The 21,088-nt window shown below is 47.0% G+C and overlaps 2 protein-coding genes across 7 annotated transcripts; one reads left to right on the top strand and one right to left on the bottom strand.

Annotated features, from left to right (window-relative positions):
- Window positions 1-1,564: 1,564 nt before the first annotated feature.
- On the bottom strand, window positions 1,565-8,617 carry Tmem138 (transmembrane protein 138). 3 transcript variants are annotated; one of them, XR_004386801.1, is made up of 5 exons: window positions 8,321-8,617; window positions 6,269-6,532; window positions 5,866-5,964; window positions 2,552-2,627; window positions 1,565-2,321 (listed from the first exon to the last, which is right to left on the bottom strand). XR_004386801.1 is itself a non-coding variant. In XM_032891623.1 (5 exons), the coding sequence occupies exons 2-5, from the start codon at window positions 6,394-6,396 to the stop codon at window positions 2,209-2,211; spliced, it is 489 nt and encodes a 162-aa protein (XP_032747514.1). In that variant the 5' UTR covers window positions 6,397-6,532; window positions 8,321-8,615; the 3' UTR covers window positions 1,565-2,208. The 3 variants fall into 3 exon arrangements, 2 of the variants coding, with proteins under 2 accessions (XP_032747514.1, XP_032747515.1); XM_032891623.1 differs by having other exon boundaries at window positions 5,866-6,037; window positions 8,321-8,615; XM_032891624.1 differs by having other exon boundaries at window positions 1,589-2,321; window positions 5,866-6,037; window positions 8,204-8,326.
- A 23-nt stretch (window positions 8,618-8,640) lies between these two features.
- Window positions 8,641-20,585, top strand: LOC116890961 (cytochrome b ascorbate-dependent protein 3). Of its 4 annotated transcripts, none has more exons than XR_004386800.1 (8): window positions 8,641-9,286; window positions 11,719-11,818; window positions 13,785-13,983; window positions 16,639-16,847; window positions 17,643-17,797; window positions 18,624-18,780; window positions 19,273-19,937; window positions 20,390-20,585. XR_004386800.1 is itself a non-coding variant. In XM_032891621.1 (8 exons), the coding sequence occupies exons 3-8, from the start codon at window positions 13,800-13,802 to the stop codon at window positions 20,391-20,393; spliced, it is 774 nt and encodes a 257-aa protein (XP_032747512.1). In that variant the 5' UTR covers window positions 8,641-9,286; window positions 11,719-11,818; window positions 13,785-13,799; the 3' UTR covers window positions 20,394-20,585. The 4 variants fall into 4 exon arrangements, 3 of the variants coding, with proteins under 3 accessions (XP_032747512.1, XP_032747511.1, XP_032747513.1); XM_032891621.1 differs by having other exon boundaries at window positions 19,873-19,937; XM_032891620.1 differs by having other exon boundaries at window positions 8,641-9,452; window positions 19,873-20,585.
- The last annotated feature ends 503 nt before the right edge of the window (window positions 20,586-21,088 follow it).

Genomic DNA, 21,088 nt, shown 5'->3' on the forward strand with positions numbered 1-21,088 from the left:
ATTTGAGTCCTCTGGAAGAACAGTACACCCTCTACCTGCTGAACCATCTTGCCATCCTTCTCTATTTAAACTCAAACCCATGTCCATTATTCAGAAAATGGATTGGGGGAGGGGATGTGTTTCTGGAGCCCTTCATATATCCTCTTCCCCTGTGAGTGGACTGAATAATCTCACCTTTGCTTCTCACTATTACTTGTCCCTTTAGCTGGTGTACTGAGGACGGGTGGCTGGCGGCTGTTTGTTTTGTTTTTTGAGACAGGGTTTCTTTGTGTAGCTCAGGCTGTCCTGGAATTGGTTCTGCAGACCTGGCCGGCCTCTAACTCAGATATCTGCTGCCTCTGCCTCCTGAGTGCTAGAATTAAAGGCGTGCACCACCACTGCCCAACTTGGCAAACTTTTTACATGGAAAAAATGAAAAGGAATATTTTGTGATGTGCAAATAAAAAAAAAAAACCCTAAAAGTTCAGTGTATATATTAGTTTTACTAGAATTCAACTGTTTTGTCTATTTTTAAAATCCATTTATCTATTTTATGTATGAGTGCTCTATTTGCATGTACACCTGAATGCCAAAGAGAGCAACAGATCTTGTTATAGCTGGCTGTGAACCACTATGTGGTTGCTGGGGATTGAACTCTGGACCTCTGGCACAACAACCAGAGCTCTTAAGCCATGAGCCACACCAGCCCTCTGAGCCTCCTCTCCGTTCCCTGAATTCAGCTGTTTTTATTCCCGTACTGTAGCATCTGTGGCTTCGCTCTTCTTCCAGTGTCACAGTCCAGTAATCCCAGGTGTTTGCTACCTGGCCTTTTCAATGTGTTAGCCTGTGCGTAACACTCTGTAAGTTCCACACAACTGTAAGGTGTGGTCTGATTTGATTAACAGTCAGTTCTTTGTCCTTTTCTGTATTCGCTCTCTTTTGGTGCTGGGCATTGAACCCAGGGCCTTGCACATGCTACGATCGATCATCCTCCAGCTCTGAGCCTTGCTCCCAGCCCTTTCCAAACTGTTTGCCTTGAAATTTCGGCTGCTTTCTGCTTTGAGCGTGTCTAGGGTCACATGACTTGCTTTGACCAATGGGAATCAAAACAGAGGGGTGATCTGTGAATGCAATGGGACATGTTCTCTCCTGCTTCTAGGCCACCATCATGCGCAGAGACCCAGTCTGCTGGCGGATGAGTCATAAGACCCACAGCTGTTATTCCTCCTGAGGTCATCCTAGGTTAGTCAACTTAAAGGTCCAAGATTATCATGACTGACCACAGACAGACTTGGGGAGGCCCAGCCCAGATGAGCTGACCCCTGCCATGTGCCAACTGACGGCACAGGGATGCATGCTACTGTGCTACTGAGTTTTGATGACGTCACGGCCGAGCAACAGGAAGTAGCACATACGTTCTTAAACTTCCCTTTGCTAACCAGGCTGTGAATCTTTTTTTTTCTCTTGAAAGCAATTTCAGCTTCTAGTTCATAGCTCAGTTTGCCGCAGGGTCAAAGAGGTGCTGAGGCTCTGACTTGGTATTCCCCTTCACCATGAAGACACCAAGACAGACAAGACAGACAGACACGCTCTACCATTTATTTAAAAAAAAAAAAAGAATTCAATTTATTTCCTTTTAGAACTATAAAAAAAGTACTTTGGATATAAAATCTAAACAACTAAGGTGTGGTGAGTCAGGAGGACATGGCCACCATTGTCTGCATCCTCCAGTCACTCAAGTATGGGACCAGAAGAACAGGGCCTGGGCTGAGACGATGCTACCCAAAGGCTGAACCATAGCCTTAAAGAGTGGGAACTCCAGCCTGCAGATCCTCAGGAAGGACGAGGGAAAGACAGTGAGTGGTACAGAGTAGAGAAGGAAGTGGGTGGACTGAGGATGAGGCAACACTGACTTGGTACTGTGGGGAGAACACTTTAATTTGCAATAGGGAAGGTCCTCCTGGTGTTGATTTTAGGTAGGGTCTCCCTCTATAGGCTAACCTAGAACTCAGTAGGTAGGCCTAGGGTGGCCTCAAACGCACAGCAATCCTCCTGTCTGTTTCCAACCATGCCTGGTGAGTCTTCCTTCTTGAGTGCTGAGCATAGCTAGCACAAATGTGTCCAGGAAATCCATTTGTTTCCTGCTGCCAATGCCTGCCCCTCCCTGGAGAGCAGCCCAGGTGCCTTCTAACAGGAAGGAAAGGTGTTCATCAACGTGAGATGAAGTGGTCACCTTCGGACTTGCATGAACTCCTTGCGCAGCCACAGTGAGTCCTGGTAGAAGCGGGGGTCACCTAGTCTCACGGCTGTCCTTTTGTAGAAATAGCAGTACAGCACTGCGGCTGGGGACAAAAGCAGAGAGAAGCCTCAGGGGCGGTCCTCAGTGCTCAGGGGAGAACTAAGCCCAGCCAGCCCCAGCACTGCCCCAGGGGTTCCAGCTGTCTCCCAGAGAGGGCAGAGGGCAGCCCTGCCTCTTTGCGTGTGAGGCTGTCCTCATCAGCCCAGGCTGTCCTGGTGGAGCGGGGCAGCAGGATCGAGGCTGAGAGTGCCCCTGAAGCCGCTCTGTCCTCACCTAGTCTCTGGAATACAAACAGTGTCTGCAGGCCATTTGTCCATCTGAAGCTGCTGGAGTCTTTCCATCGCACGTTCTAGAGGAGACAAGAGTACCAAGGGAGAGGTTAAAGGACGCATGGGGCTCTTATATCTCCAACTTGCTTAGCTGCAGCAAAGCCATGTGGTTGAAAATCATGCTAACCTCACTCCTTTCATCAGCTCCGAGCATATTCTCAAGGGAGCTTCAAACTCCTCAAATAATTTTTCTCTGTGGGTCTAAAAAGATGGCTGAGTGGTTAAGAGCACACTGACCTAGGTTCAGTTCCTAGGACCTACATGATAGCACACAGCCTCCTATAACTCTAGTTCCAAGGGATCCAATGCTCTTCTGGCCTCTGTGGACACTAGGCACACACATGATGCATACAGGCAGGCAAACACGCTCATGTGCATAAAATAAATAAATAGCATTTTTAATTATTAATTTTTAATAACTTTTTAATTTTTAGCCATGGTAGTGCATACCTTTTAATCACAGCATTCAAGAGGCAGAAGTAGGCAGATCTCTGTGAGTCTGAGGCTAGCTAGCCTGGCCTACATAGTGAGTGTAGGCCAGTCAGAACTATGTATAGTAAGACTCTTTTTCAAAATAACTTTTTAAAACTCTGTGTGTGTGTGTGTGTGTGTGTGTGTGTGTGTGTGTGCATATATATGTTCCAATGTGCAACAGCATATACGCACAGAAGACAACCTGCAGGAGTCAGTTCCCTCCTGTGGGTCCCAGGGATCGAGCTCAGACCAACAAGCTTGGCAGGAAACTCCTTAACCTGCTTAGCCATCTTGCCAGCTCTCAGCCACCTCCTGCTCCTTTTTACTTTTTACTTCAAAGGGGTCTCCTCTAAGCCTGAACTGGAGAGTTTATTTGTCGAGGGAAATGATCTCAGCAGTGTCTCGGCTTCCTATTCAGCTCGCACAATCTCAGGCTCAGCACTTTGGCTCAGGCTCAATGACCAACGGCTTACATACTTGGCTCCAGGAAGTGGAGCACAGGCCCTGATAGAGGAAGCCCCTTGATCCTTGAACTCTGCGGCACACCGGGAGCAACTGCCCGGTGGGTCCCGAGAAAGTGAGAAAGTGACTAGAGACCAAAGTTCTGCTGTTTTGAAGGTGGTGCTGAGAGCCAAGGCCAGAGAAGAGCTCTACCCCTGAGCCACACACAAAATAAGCATACAGGAGACGCGTGAGCTACCCAAAGAGATGAAAGAATTTGTAAAACAGAAGAAATGGAAAACAATAAAGGCCTGCAAGACTTCCCTAGAACAGTTAAGATTTGCTATTTGCTACTCTTTTAGAAAAACAAGAGTTCACTCACTTCCTAGTGTCCACAGTGGTGTTTCACACTCTCTGTAATTCCAGCTACAGATCTAAGACCTGGAGTACCCCTCCTCTCCCTGCATGAGCACATGCACACGGGCACACACACACACACACACACACACACACCGTCATACACTTTCAAATCATTTTTTGGAGGGTCAGTGGTGTAGAGACGATATTTTTCTGTGTAGCTGTAGCTGTCCTGGAACTTGCCCTGAAGACCCGGGGCTGGCTTCAAACTCACAGAGATTCACCTCCCGAGTGCTGGGATTAAGGGCGTGTATCACCACAACTTCAAATCATATTCCTAAAAAAGCAATCTGAAACCCTGAGGACTGGATCTGATCTGGGGCTTCCAGGAAAGCTAAAGAGAGGCATGGAGGCTGTGTTTCCAGTATAAAGATGGGCACTCTGGGGGTTGGGGATTTAGCTCAGTGGTAGAGCGCTTGCCTAGGAAGCATAAGACCCTGGGTTCGATGCCCACTCAAAAAAAAAGAAAAAAAAAAAAAAAAAAAAAAGATGGGCACTCTGCACCAGGCATAAAGGAAAGCAACACTCTTGCATGGCTGTTCCCAAAAACACCCAATGCCTGTAATATTAACCACGGCACACTAACACCAAAATACCCCTCTGTCAACACCCACCTACCCACACAGCCGATGGCAAACTGACCCGACTTGCTGCTAGGCCTATCTGAGGCAAAGGTAAACTGTTACAAATAGAAAAGTCCCTGGATCCTCACAGATTGCTAGGCCAAAGTGTCTTATCAATTGTCACAGGACACCTTCATTTTACTACATTTTACCAGATTCTGAACCATGTGGAGGAATAACGGCGTTTCCAGAGGATGGAAATGTCTAGTTGGATTTCCTTTGAATAGGACAGGGTTTGATCAGACGCAGGGCACAGAGCCTGCCGGGTAAACGCCCTGCTGCTGCGCTGTATCCCTGGCCCTTACCGTTATCTTTCTGGGGTTCTGCTTTGGCATTTTGTTGTTGTCTGTCAAGCCTCCATACAGGGAGGATGTGACAGACCAACGGCTTGAATATAAAACACCTCTCACATACGCCCCAGATCAGAGCTCATTCTCGTGGCTTCTGCTTCCCTAATTCTTCCATCTCTTGTGTATCTCATGAGTTTTCATATCCTTCTTGAAAAAAAGATAAGATTTATTTATTTTTGACACATATTCTAACATTATGCAGCCCTGACTAGCCTGGATCTATCTTTTAGACCAGGCTGGCCTCTAACTCACAAAAATCTGCCTGCCTCTGCCCCCCAAGTACTGGGATTAAAGGTGTGTACCACCTATGTATATTGATTTATTTTATGTATGTGTGTGAGTGCCTTAGTGTGTATATGCGTGTCATGTACGTGCCTGTGCCAGCAGAGGCTAGAAGAACTGGATCCCTTGGGATTGGAATTCTAAGGAGTTGTGAGCCAGCTGATGTGGGTGCTAGGAGCCAAATCCAGGTCCTCTGCAAGTGCTCATCGCCGATGACCCATCTTCCAGTCCATCACATTCATTTTGGCCTCAAGGTTCTTGCTGTTGAACTTATATGTAGCCCAGGATGACCTTGTCATAGCCTTCAGAGAACTAAGATAGATCGTCTTGAGACAGGTCTTACACTATAGTCCAGGCTGGCCTAGAACTTAACTGTGGAGATCCAGGATGACCTTGAATTTATTGTCATCCTCCTGCCTTGGCCTGCTAGGTGCTAGAATTACATGTGTTAGTCACCATGTCCAGCTACTCTTGTAGCTCAGTAAAGATGTGAAAGGGCCATTGAAAGAGCTCATTGGTTTCTGAAAACTGCAGTTCAATCTCCAGAACCCGCACGGTGGAAGAACAGACTCCAGCAAGTTTTCCTTTGACACCCACACGCAGACATAACATAATCGCTCTATGTAATTTTTAAGATTAAATATGTAGAAATGCAGGGCTTTCATTCTTACCATGACCCACACATGCAGGGAGATGCTGAGGGCGAGGTACACAGACGTCAGAATGATGGTCCCTTTGAACTTATGGAACAGGAGGTTGACCAGGCCAGCCTGGAAGACGAAGGTGTTGAAGAACATGAGGAAAATTATGATGATGTTGAAGAGGATTGCAATATCCTGGATGCTGTAGACACATAAAACAAAGCATAGCCAAATGGGGCTGTATGAGGACTTAAGAGATGGCCCTACGTGCTAAGGGGGATCAAGAGATCTGCTCTTCTCTATGATATTGTCACCCCAAAACCCAGACAGCACAGACTTCTAAACACACTGATAACGTTAAAGTGCTCACTGTGGCAGTCAGGGCCTTCACACTCTTTGGAGCCAGCTTTTCGGGCCTCCCTCTCATACTCACATGAACAGCACGAGCTGGATAACAGGAGCCATTCGTAGTAGCTCCGAGAAGGAATTGACGAACAGGTCATAGGACAGCAACAGGAACTGCAGGGAGAGCACCAGGCTATAGTTACTGGTCTGAAGCATCTTCTGTCTGACTTTTGGGACTCCCTGGGGTACATTCCACGGTCCTGAAGAAAATAACTTCTGGTTCTCCCCCTGCCCAGAACTCAGGGAGAGTTTTTCCAAATCAGAGCTGTTTCCGTGGCTCTAATACAAGGGCCTGTTTGGAGGGGAGAGAGGCAAGAAAGGGAGGAAGGACAAGGAAGGCAATATTAGAAGTCTAGCAGCAAACATCTACTGAGCATTGGTATGCAAAAGATCTAGGTGATCTGGGTACATTAGTTAAAACCAGTTATAAAAACAAAAACCCAGCTAGAGCCAGACATATGGAGCACACCTGTAATCACAATGTTCAGGAACCTAAAACAGGAGGACTGAGAGTCTGAGGCCAGCTTGGGTTCTGACAGCCAAGACTCTTCATCAAACAGACAAGACAAAACCAAACCAAAACCCAGCCCAACTCCACCCCATTGAACCTTAACTTGTCATTCTTTCTAGAGACTAATAACAGCAGACTTCTCTCTATGTCTGGATCCTTCTAAATGCATGGCTCCTTTTTTTTTTTTTTTTTTTTTTTTTTTTTTTTTTTTTGATCCAGACCTTGCTATGCAGCCCAAGCTCATCTTGAATTCTTGATCCTCCTGCCTTACCCGGAACTCCTGTTTTACAGGAATGTGCCCACACCTGACAAATGCACAACCCTTAGCAAGAATGTTTAGGGTTACTACAGAGAAGTGACAGCCTGGTCACACAGTAGTAGTAAGTAAAACCTTAAATATTAAAACTCTAGGAACTGTTTTTTTTTTTTTTTTGGTTTTTTTTTTTTCGGAGCTGGGGAAATATTGCTCTACCACTGAGCTAAATCCCCAACCCCATAGGAACTGTTTTTTAAACTTATTTATTTATTATATGTAAGTACACTGTAGCTGTCTTCAGACACACCAGAAGAGGGCATCAGATCCCATTACAGATGGTTGTGAGCCACCATGTGGTTGCTGGGAATTGAACTCAGGACCTCTGGAAGAGCAGTCAGTGCTCTTAACCACTGAGCCATCTCTCCAGCCCTAGGAACTGTTTCAATCACAGATATTATTTAATCTTAAAATAACCTCATAAGGTAGAAAATAAAGTCTTATTTCCCTCAATTCATAGATGAGAAACTGAGGCTCAGCAAAGTAACCTAACGACTAAGATGACACGGCTGGTAGGCGGCAAAGGAGTATTCGAATAGAGCACCATACAGCCCGCCTATTTCAAAACTGATAGAGGGCTATCTAAGTAGGTGAGGAATATGTTCTCATAGAAGTCGGCAGCGTCACACACAGAGTTGAGCGGACACAGTACTCTCCTCCTAGAAGAGCTTTTATAAAGGTTATGACAGAAACACTGAGGCGCAAGCAAAGGGAGCGTATTTATAACTTAATCCCTGGACTTGAAAAGCAGCTATTTTACTGCATATAACCCTCATTTTGCAAAGGTTCTGAGGGGTCCAGGACCCGTCCACCTTCCACAGTGGAAAAGCTCCATGTTTTTTGGATATGTGAATGTAGCTTCTCTGGGCTTGAGTTTTCACACAAGGTACCAGCGCCAGGATAATCTTGTTAACCAATAGAATTTACTTTAATCCTCATAACAATCTGTAAGGTAAAAAAGAATTATCCCCTGGCTAGAGGCAAGGACAGATAGTTAGAGTTATTTCCTCCAGATTGCAAGTGTGTAGAGCCAAAGGCACCACTTTGTAAGGCTCCATCAAGGGCATCCGTTAGATAGAAACGCCCCTCGCTCTAGCTACGCGGACAAGCACCCTCCAATGTAACGCGGTTTTCCTCACCCGTACCAATCCGTTCACAGACCGGAACGCCTTGGAAAAAGACCCATAGCAAAAGAAGCAACAGCAACACAAAATTCTGACTTCCAGCCACTCTGCGATGGCATCATCTACACTCACCTCAAAGAACCGATGTCGGTTGTCATAGGAACACCCTACCGGCTTCCGGAAGCCGGCTTTAAATTCCGGAAGTAGATTGCTAATTGCCCGCCATGTTAGGGCTTTCGCTTTCCCAGACTCTCCCTGTGACCGGTTTTTCCATCCTGCCTCGCTGAGGGCTAACCCTAGCGAGAGGCTGTTAACCCCAGCATTTCGCCTGTTTCGGGATGGAGGTCTGTGGTTAGAGACAAGGCTGACAGGACGCAGCGCTCCTAGGACTCGGACCAGAAACTGCTCAGGAACCCCTTAGATTGTAAACCCCATTTCCCAGACGCCCTAGCTCACCACCGGAAGTGGCCGAGCCTTTAGAAGCTTAGGTAGCGCCCCCTGTAGCGGATCCCGTGGTCTGCAGGCTTGCCGGAAAGTCAATTCTCCGACGTCCTAGAGGATCCTAGGGAGTGGCAGCTCCCGCACTTGGCGGCGACCCGAGGGTCGCAGAGACCTGCCCCCAAGGTGTCCCACTGTATGGTTAAGGTTGGAATAGAACCCGGGCTGGGAGAGCCGGGTTGGGTCCGCCGCTTCCTTGCTTCGCTTTGTCTTAAGTCAGCGTTCAGCTTATTTTTCCCTTTAAGAATTGGACACTTTCCGTTCCCCTTCTATACCGGAGAAGGTGTTTGTAGAGGCTCTCACGCTTTTCAGAAATCATCTTATTTAAGACTTGCTAGAACCAACATGACTAAAGGAGTCAACGTCATACTCCCTTTCACCTGAAATAGATCTGACTGTCCGAAGGACGAAGGAGCGGTCTGTGAGCACTTGTGCTAAGGTGGGCTTTATTCACACTCCTGAGTCCTGCCATTTGGAGGAGCTGCCTTTGGAAATGAGTTCTGGGAACTGAGCACAGGAACTGGGTGCCTGTACCAGGCTTGTCATTTGCCTGACCAAGTTTCTCTTCTTTGGATCCCGGCGCTGCAGTAGTTTGGAATTGTAAGATGCGGGTTTATAGTATTTGCACTCTAAATCTGGTCCTCAGGATTCTTACTGTCACTCCATCTTTGAGGAGGGAGCAACAAGCTCTGCCCATTGGTCTGTTTGTTTGCAGCTCTAACTTCTAAAAGTTTGGAGTACAGCCTTTTCCTGAGCGTAATGAAAGGTTCGTTTCTTAACCCTGGGACTAATTCTGTTTTAGTTCAGCCTATGAGAATCCTTTAGCCAGAGGAGTGAGGAAAACATTAACTAGAGGTTAGGTACACTTTTAAAATCAGGATAGATAAACTATACCCCATAGGCCACATCTAACCCTGAGTGACTTTTACACATTGGGGCAGGGGGATCATACTATGTGAATTATGAAAAGCATGTAAAACTTAGACATCAGTGTCATAGTATTAATGAGGCACGGTCGTGTTCATTTGTTAAGATATCCTTCCTGGCTTCTCTTACATCACACCAGCCAAGAATGAACATAGTTGTGACAGAGGCTATAAGCCTACACAGCCCACACAGTCTGTGGACTCCCTTCCTGAGCCTGGTGCTCAGCCAAGCAAGGACAGGAGACCCTGCAGTGGTGAGCATGTATGGAAGTCTTAGTCCAAACTGCTCTTTCAGTGCAAGTGAGAGCATAATCTCAGCCTTTGCCTGTGTTTCCCTTGCTTTTGCTATTTTAGGAAAAGAGAGGGCTTATTTGTGAACTGTAGACAACAATGTAAAACTTCCCTGCCTTCTGTCAGAAAAGTGTCCCAACCATCTGTTCTAAGACTGCTGCAAAGTGCTAGTCCAGGGCTTGTAACTGGAGTGACGCAGGTCCGTTTGGAATGTTTTGCCTTTCCTTTTCCTCAAATGTGTCTGTATATGAATGTTATATGTGTGTAGGTTCCTGTAGAGGCTAGAAGTATTTGGTCCCTTGGAGCTGTGAGCTGATGTAGGTGCTGGGAAATCAGCTGTGGTGTTGTGCAAGACCAATATGTACTCCTAACGTCTTAACTGTTGAGCTTCTTTTCATATGCCATCCCCACACTCCTGCCCTTTTTTTTTGGGGGGGGGTAGGGTCTTATTTCACCTTGGCTAGGCTCAGCTATATACATGGAGCTGAGGATGACCTCGATCTTCTGATTTTACCTCTGAAATGCTGGAATTATAGACATGTACCACCACTCCAGTTTTTAAGTCTCAAGATAGAAAATATGTAGAGTTTGTTATGAGGTGAAGGTGGGGCACGATCCAGAAATGAGGTAAACGGTGTTAATAGAGATGTGTATAGTGTGTTCATTGTATAGAACTCACTCTCAAGGGGTGAGAGTGGAAAGTGGGCAAAAAAGTAAACACACTGCAGAAACCAGCATTGTCAGATGACTGGAGCATTTCACTGGAAAGGCGGAGGCTGTGCTAGGCGGTGGCTGTGTTAGGCAGTGGACACTTGATAGTCCCAAACCTGTTTGGCTCTTGCATGAACCAAGGAGGCAGCTCTGAGGCTGGGTAACAAATCCATGGACCCAGAAGCTCAGTCATGAAACGTGGTTTTCCCCCCAGCCCTCAACTCTCCTCAGAGATTGCTGCTAACTAGAGTCAGCTATGAGAGCCCAGCATCTGCTGCTGGTTGGATGACCATCTGTCATGTCATGAGCTGTAACCAAGGCCACAGAGAGGCCTGGGCAGGTATGGGGACCATGAGCTTCAGGGTTTTGTTTGTTGGGGGAGCTGGTCTCACTACGTCACTCAAGCTACTGTTAAATTCCTCAAACAATCCTGATTCAGCCACTCAGATAGCTAGTGGCATAGACACCACCTTGCTTGGCTAGCTTTAGGCTTTGTTAGTGGTTAGGATAAAATCCTGTAATAGGAGCTAAAGAGATGGCTCGGTGGTTAAGAATGCTTGCTGCTCTTTCGCAGGCCCTAGATTTGGTTTCCTGCACTTGAGTTGTGTGGTCCACAACTGACTGTAATTCCAGCTCCAGAGAACCCCACAACCTTTCCTGGCTTCTGTGGACACCTGCGTGTACATCATTTGGCATACCTTCACACACACACACACACACACACACACACACACACACACACACACACACACACACACACACACACTTTCTCTCTTTCAAATACTATGATAGTAGCAAATGTGAAGTTATAATACTTGATTCTCAATAGTGTCCATGCATTTTTTTGTTGTGATTTTATAACCTGTGAATAAGGAAAAAGACCTAAGACTTTGAAGCTAAATAGACAAGGGTTTGAAACTCCTGTGGACTTGCTGGGTCCTGGTGGTAGTTACTGTGCATCTGAACTTTAGCTTCCTCATGTATAGGATTGGGGTGATAGTCCTCACAGAGTTACCAAGGGGAGTGAGTGGGACTGTATATCAGTTTCTAGTGCTTAGAGCTGGTGTGCAATTAATAATCTTTATTTCTATGCTTTTCTTTCAGAAGACAAGTCTTACAGTGTTAAGTGTTTTCCTCAGGGTGCTCGGACAGTGAAAGTTAGAGATCAGGCCACCTTTCTGCGAGCCTTCTGCTGGTTCTGAAGGTGAGGATTTGGGTATTATCCCTCCTTGGGCATTATTGGCTCTTCTTCCTTTTAGATGGTCCAGAGAGATGGTCCTCAATATCAAGAAGCCATATTATTATCTTCTTGGTATGTATTTAATGGAGGCAGGGCTGGGTCTTTTCCATTTGCCTGTTTTTTTAAGCGTGTATATGGTAATGGGAATCTAACTCATGCCTGCCCCTGAACTACAAATGCAGCCTCTTGCCTGGGTTTTAAAAATAACTTTTTGTGGGGTTGGGGATTTAGCTCAGCGGTAGAGCGCTTGCCTAGGGAGCGCAAGGCCCTGGGTTCGGTCCCCAGCTCCGAAAAAAAAGAAAAAAAAATAACTTTTTGTGACATAAATTCTCACCAGAGAAAAACCTGAAAGCTGAGTTGGTGGAAATCTAAAAATAATCACTTTCTAGACCATGAGGTTTTGCTTCCTCTTTTTGTCCTTTGGACTTTCCCTAGAGAAGAGAAAGCAGAAGTAAGTTTCAGGTGTACAAACAGCCAAGGGATGCCCTCAGTTCATGGAGAAGAGTGGAGGGTCTGGCATCAAAGTCTGACCCCATGGAATCCATCCTTTGCAAAGAAGACCTTTTTTTTTTTTTTTTTTTTTTTTTAAAGATTTATTTTATTTTATTATATATATAAGTACACTGTAGCTGTCTTCAGATACACCAGAAGAGGGCATCAGATCTTTTTACAGATGGTTGTGAGCCACCATGTGGTTGCTGGGAATTGAACTCATGACCTCTGGAAGAGCAGTCGGGTGCTCTTAACCGCTGAGCCATCTCTCCAGCCCAAAGAAGACCTTTTTATGCAGAAGTGGGAGCACAGAGAGCTTTTTGTCAGGCGACATAATGGAAGGGATTGAGCATCCCTAGGTAAAAGTCCAGAAGATTCTGAAACTTAAAACTTGATTAGTTTTTTTGAGACAAGATTTTTCTGTGTAGTCCTGGCTGTCCTAGAACTCACTCTGTAGACCCGACTGGCTTTGAATTCAGAGATTTGCCTGCCTCTGGTTTTGTTTTGTTTTGTTTTGCTTTGTTTTATATTAAGCCATAGTTGAGATATGTTCTTTCTGAAACCCTGGCTGTGCTGGAACGTGTTAGGAACTTGTAGACCAGCTGACCTCAAACTCACAGAGATCCTTCTGCCTCTGCCTTCTGAGGGCTCTGCTTAAAGGCTTGTGCCACCATTCCTGGCCAGACCTAAAACCTTTTGGTCACCAAAATGATTGCTTAAATCATATAACATTCAAATATTCCCAATCCAAAACCCTTTGCCATTTACAACTCTTCCACCCCCAAATCATTTAAAAAAATTTTACATGTGTGGCCAGGTAGTGGTGGCATACACCTTTAATCCCAGCATACAGGAGGCAGAGGATCTCTGAGTTCAAGGCCAGCCTGGCCTATAGAGTTTTAGGCAATCAGGACTACACAGAGAAACCTTGTCTCAAACATCAAAACAAAACAACAACAAAGTGCTCATAACTGCTGAGCTGCCTCTCCAGCCTCTGCACCCAGTCATTTTGTTCACGGCATACCCAGCCTAGAACATGTTTATCCCATTAGATTGTGGTTTTGCTGCCTTATGTTGGAACCCAGGGAATTTGTGGTCTAAGCAGTTAGGGTTTTAATATTTGTCCCTTAACTGGGTTGGGTGTGGCAGTCACTTTTTACCTTCTGGTTCTGCGTGGGGAGGCTAATCAGTACCAAGGCTGTGAGTCCAGGGCCTGGTTATCTCACCAGAGTGCTATACTTGGTCTGTGGCCTGCCAGGTGCAGGGGTGGGGCTTCACTCAGTGTGAGCTTACCTCAACATCGAAGCCATCTGGGGATAGGGGAACTGAATCAAGAGATTCCATACCGCAGGCAGAAAAGAAGGTCAGTGTTACTTCCTTTAGCTGCTATGTGGGTATACCGTGGTCATCCAGGACATGCGATTTCTGCGTCTTCTAGGAGTTCTTGATCAGAATGGCTTCGGGATGGTTTTACATGTCCTGCATGGTGCTGGGATCCCTGGGATCAATGTGCATCCTCTTCACTACCTACTGGATGCAGTACTGGCGCGGTGGCTTTGCCTGGGATGGCACTGTGCTCATGTTCAACTGGCACCCAGTGCTCATGGTCTCCGGCATGGTGGTGCTCTATGGAGCTGGTGAGTAGTAAGTTCACAGTGTGGGCGGCACGCTGTGGCCTAGGCCTGGGCCTGGCAGCACTTACCCTTTCCAAGAGGCTACCATGGCAGGGGAAATTGGGTTGTCCCTGGGGCCAGCTATGATTTGGCGGAAGAAGTGGAAAGTGTAGTGACAGCTCCACAGATGCTCTGGGACAGGGTCAGCAAAACTTTGTGTAAAGGACTGGAGCATAACTTTGTCAAGCTTTGTAACGGTATGATTGTAATCTATACTGCAGCTAGCCAGCTCTGCTTCCATATTATCTATCATTGCTGTGGTGGTGGGGGTGTGTGTGTGTGTGTGGGGGTGGGTGTGTGTGTGTTTGTGTGTGTGTGTGTGTGTGTGTGGGTGTGTGTGTGTGTGTGTGTGTGTGTGTGTGTGTGTGTGGTGTGTGTGTGTGTGCGGTGTGTGTGTGTGTGTGGTGTGTGTGTGTGTGTGTGTGTGTGTGTGTGTGTGTGTGTGTGTGTGTGTGTGTGTGTGTGTGTGTGTGTGTGTGTGTGTGTGTGTGTGTGTGTGTGTGTGTGTGTGTGTGTGTGTGTGTGTGTGTGTGTGTGTGTGGGTGTGTGTGTGTGTGGTGTGTGTGTGTGTGTGTGGTGTGTGTGTGTGTGTGTGTGTGTGTGTGTGTGTGTGTGTGTGGTGTGTGTGTGGGTGTGACAGTGTGTGTGTGTGTGGTGTGTGTGTGTGGTGTGTGTGTGTGTGTGTGTGTGTGTGTGTGTGTGTGTGTGTGTGGCACAGATATCATATCATAGGGAGCAGCTATGGAAAGTATGTAAAATGCATGAACATAACTGTGTCTCAGTGAAGTTTTATTAAGAGAATTAGGCAGCAGGCTAGATTTGGCCTAGCACTGCAGTTTGGCCCGTGCTCTAGAGAAAAAGCAGTTAGAGTTTCTTGGATTATAGTTGGGTCAAGGATCCATCTTTGCCCCATGCATTCAAATCTAGGTGAACCCCGTTTTTCCCAGTCATAGGATGGGAATGGTGATAGCATTGCCAAAAGCTGCACACTACGTAAACTTCACACATCATCCCCTCTGGTTCTTGACTATTTTCTTGTGATGTATGCATATATATGTATGTACACATGTGTGTCAACATATAACTTTACCAGGTCGGCCTTGAACTCACAGAAATCCACCTGCCTGTGCTTCCCAAGTGCTGGGGTTAAAGGCATGTACTAAATTCTTTGCTATGGTGTAGTGGTGATGGGTGTGTGTGTGTGTGTGTGTGTGTGTGTGTGTGTGTGTGTGTGTGTGTGTGTGTGGTGTGTGTGTGGGGTGTGTGTGTGTGTGTGTATGTACGTGGGCACGGGCATACCATAGGATGCATGTGGAAATCAAAGGACAACTTTTAAGAGTCAGTTCTTTTAACTGTGGGTTCCGGGAATTAGACTGAAGTTCTTTTTTTTTTTTTCCGGAGCAGGGACCGAACCCAGGGCCTTGGGCTTGCTAGGCAAGCGCTCTACCACTGAGCTAAATCCCCAACCTAGACTGAAGTTCTTTTTTTTTTTTTTTTTTTTTTTTTTTTTTTTTTTGGAGCTGGGGACCGAACCCAGGGTCTTGCGCTCCCTAGGCAAGCGCTCTACCACTGAGCTAAATCCCCAACCCCTAGACTGAAGTTCTTAAGACTTATATGGCAAGTGCTTTTACCTGCTGAGCTATCTTGTGAACCCCACTTTGTTTTTTGCGACAGGGTCTCTTCATAAGCTACACCCTCAGTTTTCATACCTGGGTTCTTAGCCAACCTTGGCTGGATGCATTCATTGTGATGAGACCTGGAGAGACAGTGCTCATCAGCCCACAAAGCTGCATTCGGGATCGAGCCAGGGCAGTTCAAAAAATACTCCTCCCATTTTACCGTGCCTTTCTTGCTTCTGTGCCTGGCCACCTGCCTCCTGCAAATCACAGGAGGTGGCAGGTAACGAGCAGCCTTAACTAGGGGTTCTATTGCTGTAATAAAACAACGTGGGAGGAAAGGATTTATTCCGCCTTACACTGTTAGTCCAGCATCAAAGAGGGGTTGGCAGGAATGAAATCAGAAGCTGTGAAGGAAGGAAGGCAGCTCATTGGGTTGCTCCTCCTGGCTTCTTCAGCCTCTTTCCTTCCTTCCTTCCTTCCTTCCTTCCTTCCTTCCTTCCTTCCTTGTTCCTTTACATCTTTTTAATTGTTGTTTTTGAGTCTATGGCTGTTTTGCTTGCATGTATGTCTCTGTACTATGTGTATCCAGTGCCTTCGGGGACCAGAACAGGGTGTCGTATCGGGAGTTACAGATGACTGTGAGCCACCATGTGGATTGAACTCAAGTCCTCTGGCAGAGCGACTAGTGTTGTTAACCACTGAGCCATCCTCTCTCCAGCCCTGCTCTCTTATACCATCTAGGACACCAGCCCAGGGATATCACCTAAAGTGATCTTGGCCCTCCCATAGCAATCACTAATCCAGACAGTGCTCTACAGACGTGCCTGTAGGCAATCTGACGAGGGGTGATTTTTCCACTAGATTTCCTCTTCTCTGATAACTAGTTTGACATGAAACCAATCGGGACAGGAATCAATGTACTCCTGTTGAGAGGCTCTGTAGGGCCACATCAGGGGAGTGAAGGTGATGTGGCCAAGCTCTGGGACTGTTTTCTCTGCAGCCTCACTGGTGTACCGCCTGCCTGCATCGTGGGTGGGGCCCAAGCTGCCCTGGAAAGTTCTCCATGCAGCACTGCACCTGCTGGCCTTCACCATCACTGTTGTGGGGCTGATTGCCGTCTTTCGGTTTCACAACCATTCAAAAATCACACACCTCTACTCGCTGCATAGCTGGCTGGGCATCACCACTGTCGTCTTCTTCGCCTGCCAGGTAGGTGCCTCTGCCTCCCCCTTCCCAGTCCCTGTGGGTACTGTGTGCTTTGGGCTCGGCTTCACTAGCCTCAGCTCCCAGTATTCTCTCTGCCCCTTCCCTGGAGAGGGCCTTAAATCCTGTAGACTCTGCTCTTTCAGTCCTGTGAGAGTTGGAGCCCAACTTTTGTCTTGTTCTTTGTACCTGTCACACTGCTCGTCGCTCCTCCTGACTTATCTTACATCATGCTGACTCCAGTGCAGCCTCTTTTCTGCTTTTTCCACTCTTCCCTCTTTGAACCAAAAGCAGTTCTAAAAAGTAATTTCAGTATTCCAGTGCCGGTCCTGTACTTGAATTGTTTATGAGCTAGGACTGGCCAGAAACCAAAGCTAACACGGTTCTGAGTGTTTTGCTACATGCCCTTCTTCACACATTTGTTGTATGTGTAATAGAACTAGGCAGACCATAGTACTGTGTGGAGTGTGGTCAGGCCTGTGTATGGTAGGAATATTTGAGTTGAAAAAGAGGGGCAGGGGCTGGAGAGATGGCTCAGCGGTTAAGAGCACTGACTGCTCTTCCAGAGGTCCTGAGTTCAAATCCCAGCAACCACATGGTGGCTCACAACCATCTGGGTTCTGATGCCCTCTTCTGGTGTGTCTGACAGCTACAGTGTACGTATATATAATAAACTACATCTTTAAAAAAAAGAAAAAGAAAAAGAGGGGCAATAGGATAGTGACCAGCAGGAGGCACTGTAGGCAAATGGGCACAACTGTCACACCGTATCTCCACGGACTTCTTCCCTTGTGTCCACAGTGGTTCCTGGGCTTTGCCGTCTTTCTCCTGCCCTGGGCATCCCAGTGGCTGCGAAGCCTCCTGAAGCCTGTGCATGTCTTCTTTGGAGCCTGCATCCTTTCCCTGTCCATCGCCTCGGTTATTTCTGGCATCAATGAGAAGCTCTTCTTTGTTTTGTAAGTTTCAAGGGGCCTCTAACACTAAGGCATATGGGAGGGAGTGGGGGCTTCAGGAGATCCGTCATATACTCATAGCACAGTCATTGGAGAGCTTGAGTCCAGTTCTTGATCAGGAAGGTGACAGAATTAGCTGGTCTTTAGGTTGAAATTGGTAAACGCAATACTTACTGAGCACCAGATGATGCAGCACCTTTTGTTTTTCAGAAACTACTCACAGTACCGCACCTTTGATCCTCTTAAGCACTCAACAGCATCTGGTGCTGTTGCACATGAGACGAATGGTCTAGGCTTAGCGGCTGCCTGCCTTTCATCCTGACAGCATAGGCAGGCAGGTCTCTGAGGCCAAGGCCAACTTCCTCCACATAGTGGGTTCCAAGCCTGGCGGGACTATATACTGAGACTCTGTCAGAAAAGAGAAGGTGCAGTGAGGCTCAGAGTAACTTACCTAAGCACACAGAGCCAGGAAATGGCAGAAGGGGGAACTGAGCTAGGCTGTCTGCCTCCAGAGTGTGTACATCTAGCCACTGTTGTCTGGGTTTTGAGGTAGCTTGGTAGAGTGAACAGCAAATGAGATTGGAAATCAGCCCTGGGGTTTAGATCTTGGTTGTACTATGTACTAGTTATGTAAAGGTGACTCATGTCACTGGGATCCTCGTTTTTCCCCTGGGTAAAACATTACACAGTTCCTGCCTGTCATTGTGATAGGGACTTAGTATGTTAATTCCAGGTTGTAGGAATCTAGTCTCTTGCTAGGCAAAAAAAAAAAAAAAAAGAAAATTCTTCCAAAGACCCATATTATTTTGTTATTTTTTGTTATTTCCAGGAAAAATGCCACCAGGCCTTACTCCAGCCTTCCTGGTGAGGCTGTCTTTGCCAACAGCACAGGGATCTTGGTAGTGTCTTTTGGTTTGCTGGTTCTCTATATTCTTCTGGCTTCTTCATGGAGACGTCCAGATCCAGGAGCTCTGACTGACAGACAGGTATGGCTGCTTGTCTCCCATTATAGGTGGGATAAGGCCAAGAAGGCTTGCTTTGCACCTTGCTAAGATTGACCCTGTAGCCACGTGGGAAGTCAACCAGCTCGAAGGTGCAGATTGAGTGGGTCAATGGGAAATCTGGTAACAGAGCGCCTAGCCTGGGAGTGATTTCCCAAGGTTCCCCCAACCTCCCTGCAAGGTTCCTTGGCTCTGAAGGGCTTGAGCTCTGTGGCAAGACTACTGGGACAAGGGCTTAGTGATACATCAAGTGCTTAAAGCAGGTCTTGCCTGTTCTTGGCCACTGAGTTGTCTGGCAGATGTGGGACGATATGCTGTGGACCAATCTCTCAGGAACTTTTGGGCTTCCCTGAAAGATCTGGTGGCTTGGCTGCAGGTTGAGGGTCTATCTGAGCAACTCAGGCCTGGTGTTCCTCCTGAAGCTCAGGCTTTTTTGAGGTCATGTCTTTAACCCCTGTGCATCTTCCTTCTTTCCAGCCCCTGTTGCATGACAGGGAGTGAAGCGGGCAGGGGCTCCCGGGAACAGTCGGAGATGCAGTCTGCTCCCTCAGAAGCTCTGCTGTACTGGGGCTCCCGGCTGGTTTCAGCAACAGACTTCTCTTGGGCCAGAGACCAAACTTGCTACTCCAGTTCCAGGCTTGCTCTCCAGCCACTTGCTGTTCATCTGCTTTTCTTGGTGGCTTTGACTTGTTGCCATTTTTTCAGGTTCTCCATTTGCACAAGGATCTCCTTGCCTTGGTCACTCATGTCTCTTCTGTTGGTCTGCAGATTTCAGCCTGCTTTCCTTACCACTCTTAGGGATGTGGTAGAAACCAAAGCTGGGGTTCAAATGTAGCCCACACATGTAAAATATAAAATCTGCTCTCTGTGGGAGCATTTGTCTCCGTTAGGCAGGTTTCCTCCTCCTCTGCTCTGTCCTATATGTGCATTTGGGTGGGCAGTGGCATTGAGGGGTAGCTCATGGGACAGGGGCAGTAGGAGAAGCCTTTGCTGTAAGTTAGGTGCCCGATACGCTGCTCGTTCACTTTGATGTGCTGTATTGTGTGTATTGTGACCATGTGGTTCCCCTTCTTCTAGTTGCTGCTCCAGCTGCTGCCTGGATCCCGCCCTTTACCTGTGACTTACATGCCTGTACCCCTCAGGTAGCCAGCCCTATGAGCCCTGTTAAACAGTTCTCCCAAGAACAGTGATCAGTGAGCGGTTTCTTTGGGCTTCCTTGCTGTCCCCTTGTGGGTATGGGCTTTCCTGCCTCCTATAGTTATGCTTTCCCCTGACAGGGCCCCAGCTCACTATGAATTTGAAACCAGCATTATGAAGCAATTTGCTGGGCAAAGCTCACATTCTGGTTTATCAATCATGAGGGGACTAGGTGACCTTTTGGGGAACAGAAGCACCCACTATTTAATAAGGAACACCCTGAAGGCAGCAGCAGTGAATGGCTTTGCTCTTCTCCTGAATAACAAGTGGGTAGTGAAGGAGGAGTCTTGTCCCATTCCTTTGTGTTAGCCTGTGGCACTTCGTGCCTTCTTCAGGCAAGCCTGCCAGGTCCCTCAGCAGGCAAGCAGGAAGAGTTGGGTTCCTGCGCTCTCTGCAGATAGTGACCAGGCTGAACTTCAACCCGACTGCCAGAAGTTGGGAGGAGGGCTGGCATGGACTTGCTGACCAGATGAAGCCTGAACTCCATTGGGATAACTGCTTGGCACCTTCATGAGCGTCTTCCTGCTTCACTCATGAGTGGGTATTTTACCTCATGAATCTGACTTTTATTAAATGTGTTTTTAAACATTAAAGGTGTTGTTTGTTCAGACTTTCTAAAAAAATAATTTTAAACAAAAACACTTATTTCTCATACTTTTGGAGGCTACATGTCAAAGATCAAGAAAATAACATGCATCTGGTAAGGGCACTCCCTACCATCTTTGAACTGTGGGTTCACATGGTACAGAGTACAAGTTGCTCCCAGCCCCTTATAAAGGATGATTGCATCCCATTTAGAAGGGCCTGGTCCCACTATCACCCCTAATTACTTAGCAAAGGTCTAACCTCTTTTTTGTTATTTTTGAGACAGGGTCTCACTATGGAGCTAGAACCTGCTATGTAGACCAGGCTGGCCTTGAACTCACCGATCTGCCTGTCCTCTGCTGCCAGAGTGCTCAGACTAAAGTTGTGAGCCACTAGGCTGGGCTCAAGGTCCTACTCCTTAATTCTATCACATTAGGGATGAAGTTTCATGGATAGGAGTTCTGTTGGAACACAAACATTCTTTGCTGACACTACATTGTGGTTAAATCAG

The sequence above is a fragment of the Rattus rattus genome, chromosome 2 (assembly GCF_011064425.1).
Source record: "Rattus rattus isolate New Zealand chromosome 2, Rrattus_CSIRO_v1, whole genome shotgun sequence".
NCBI lineage: Eukaryota > Metazoa > Chordata > Mammalia > Rodentia > Muridae > Rattus > Rattus rattus.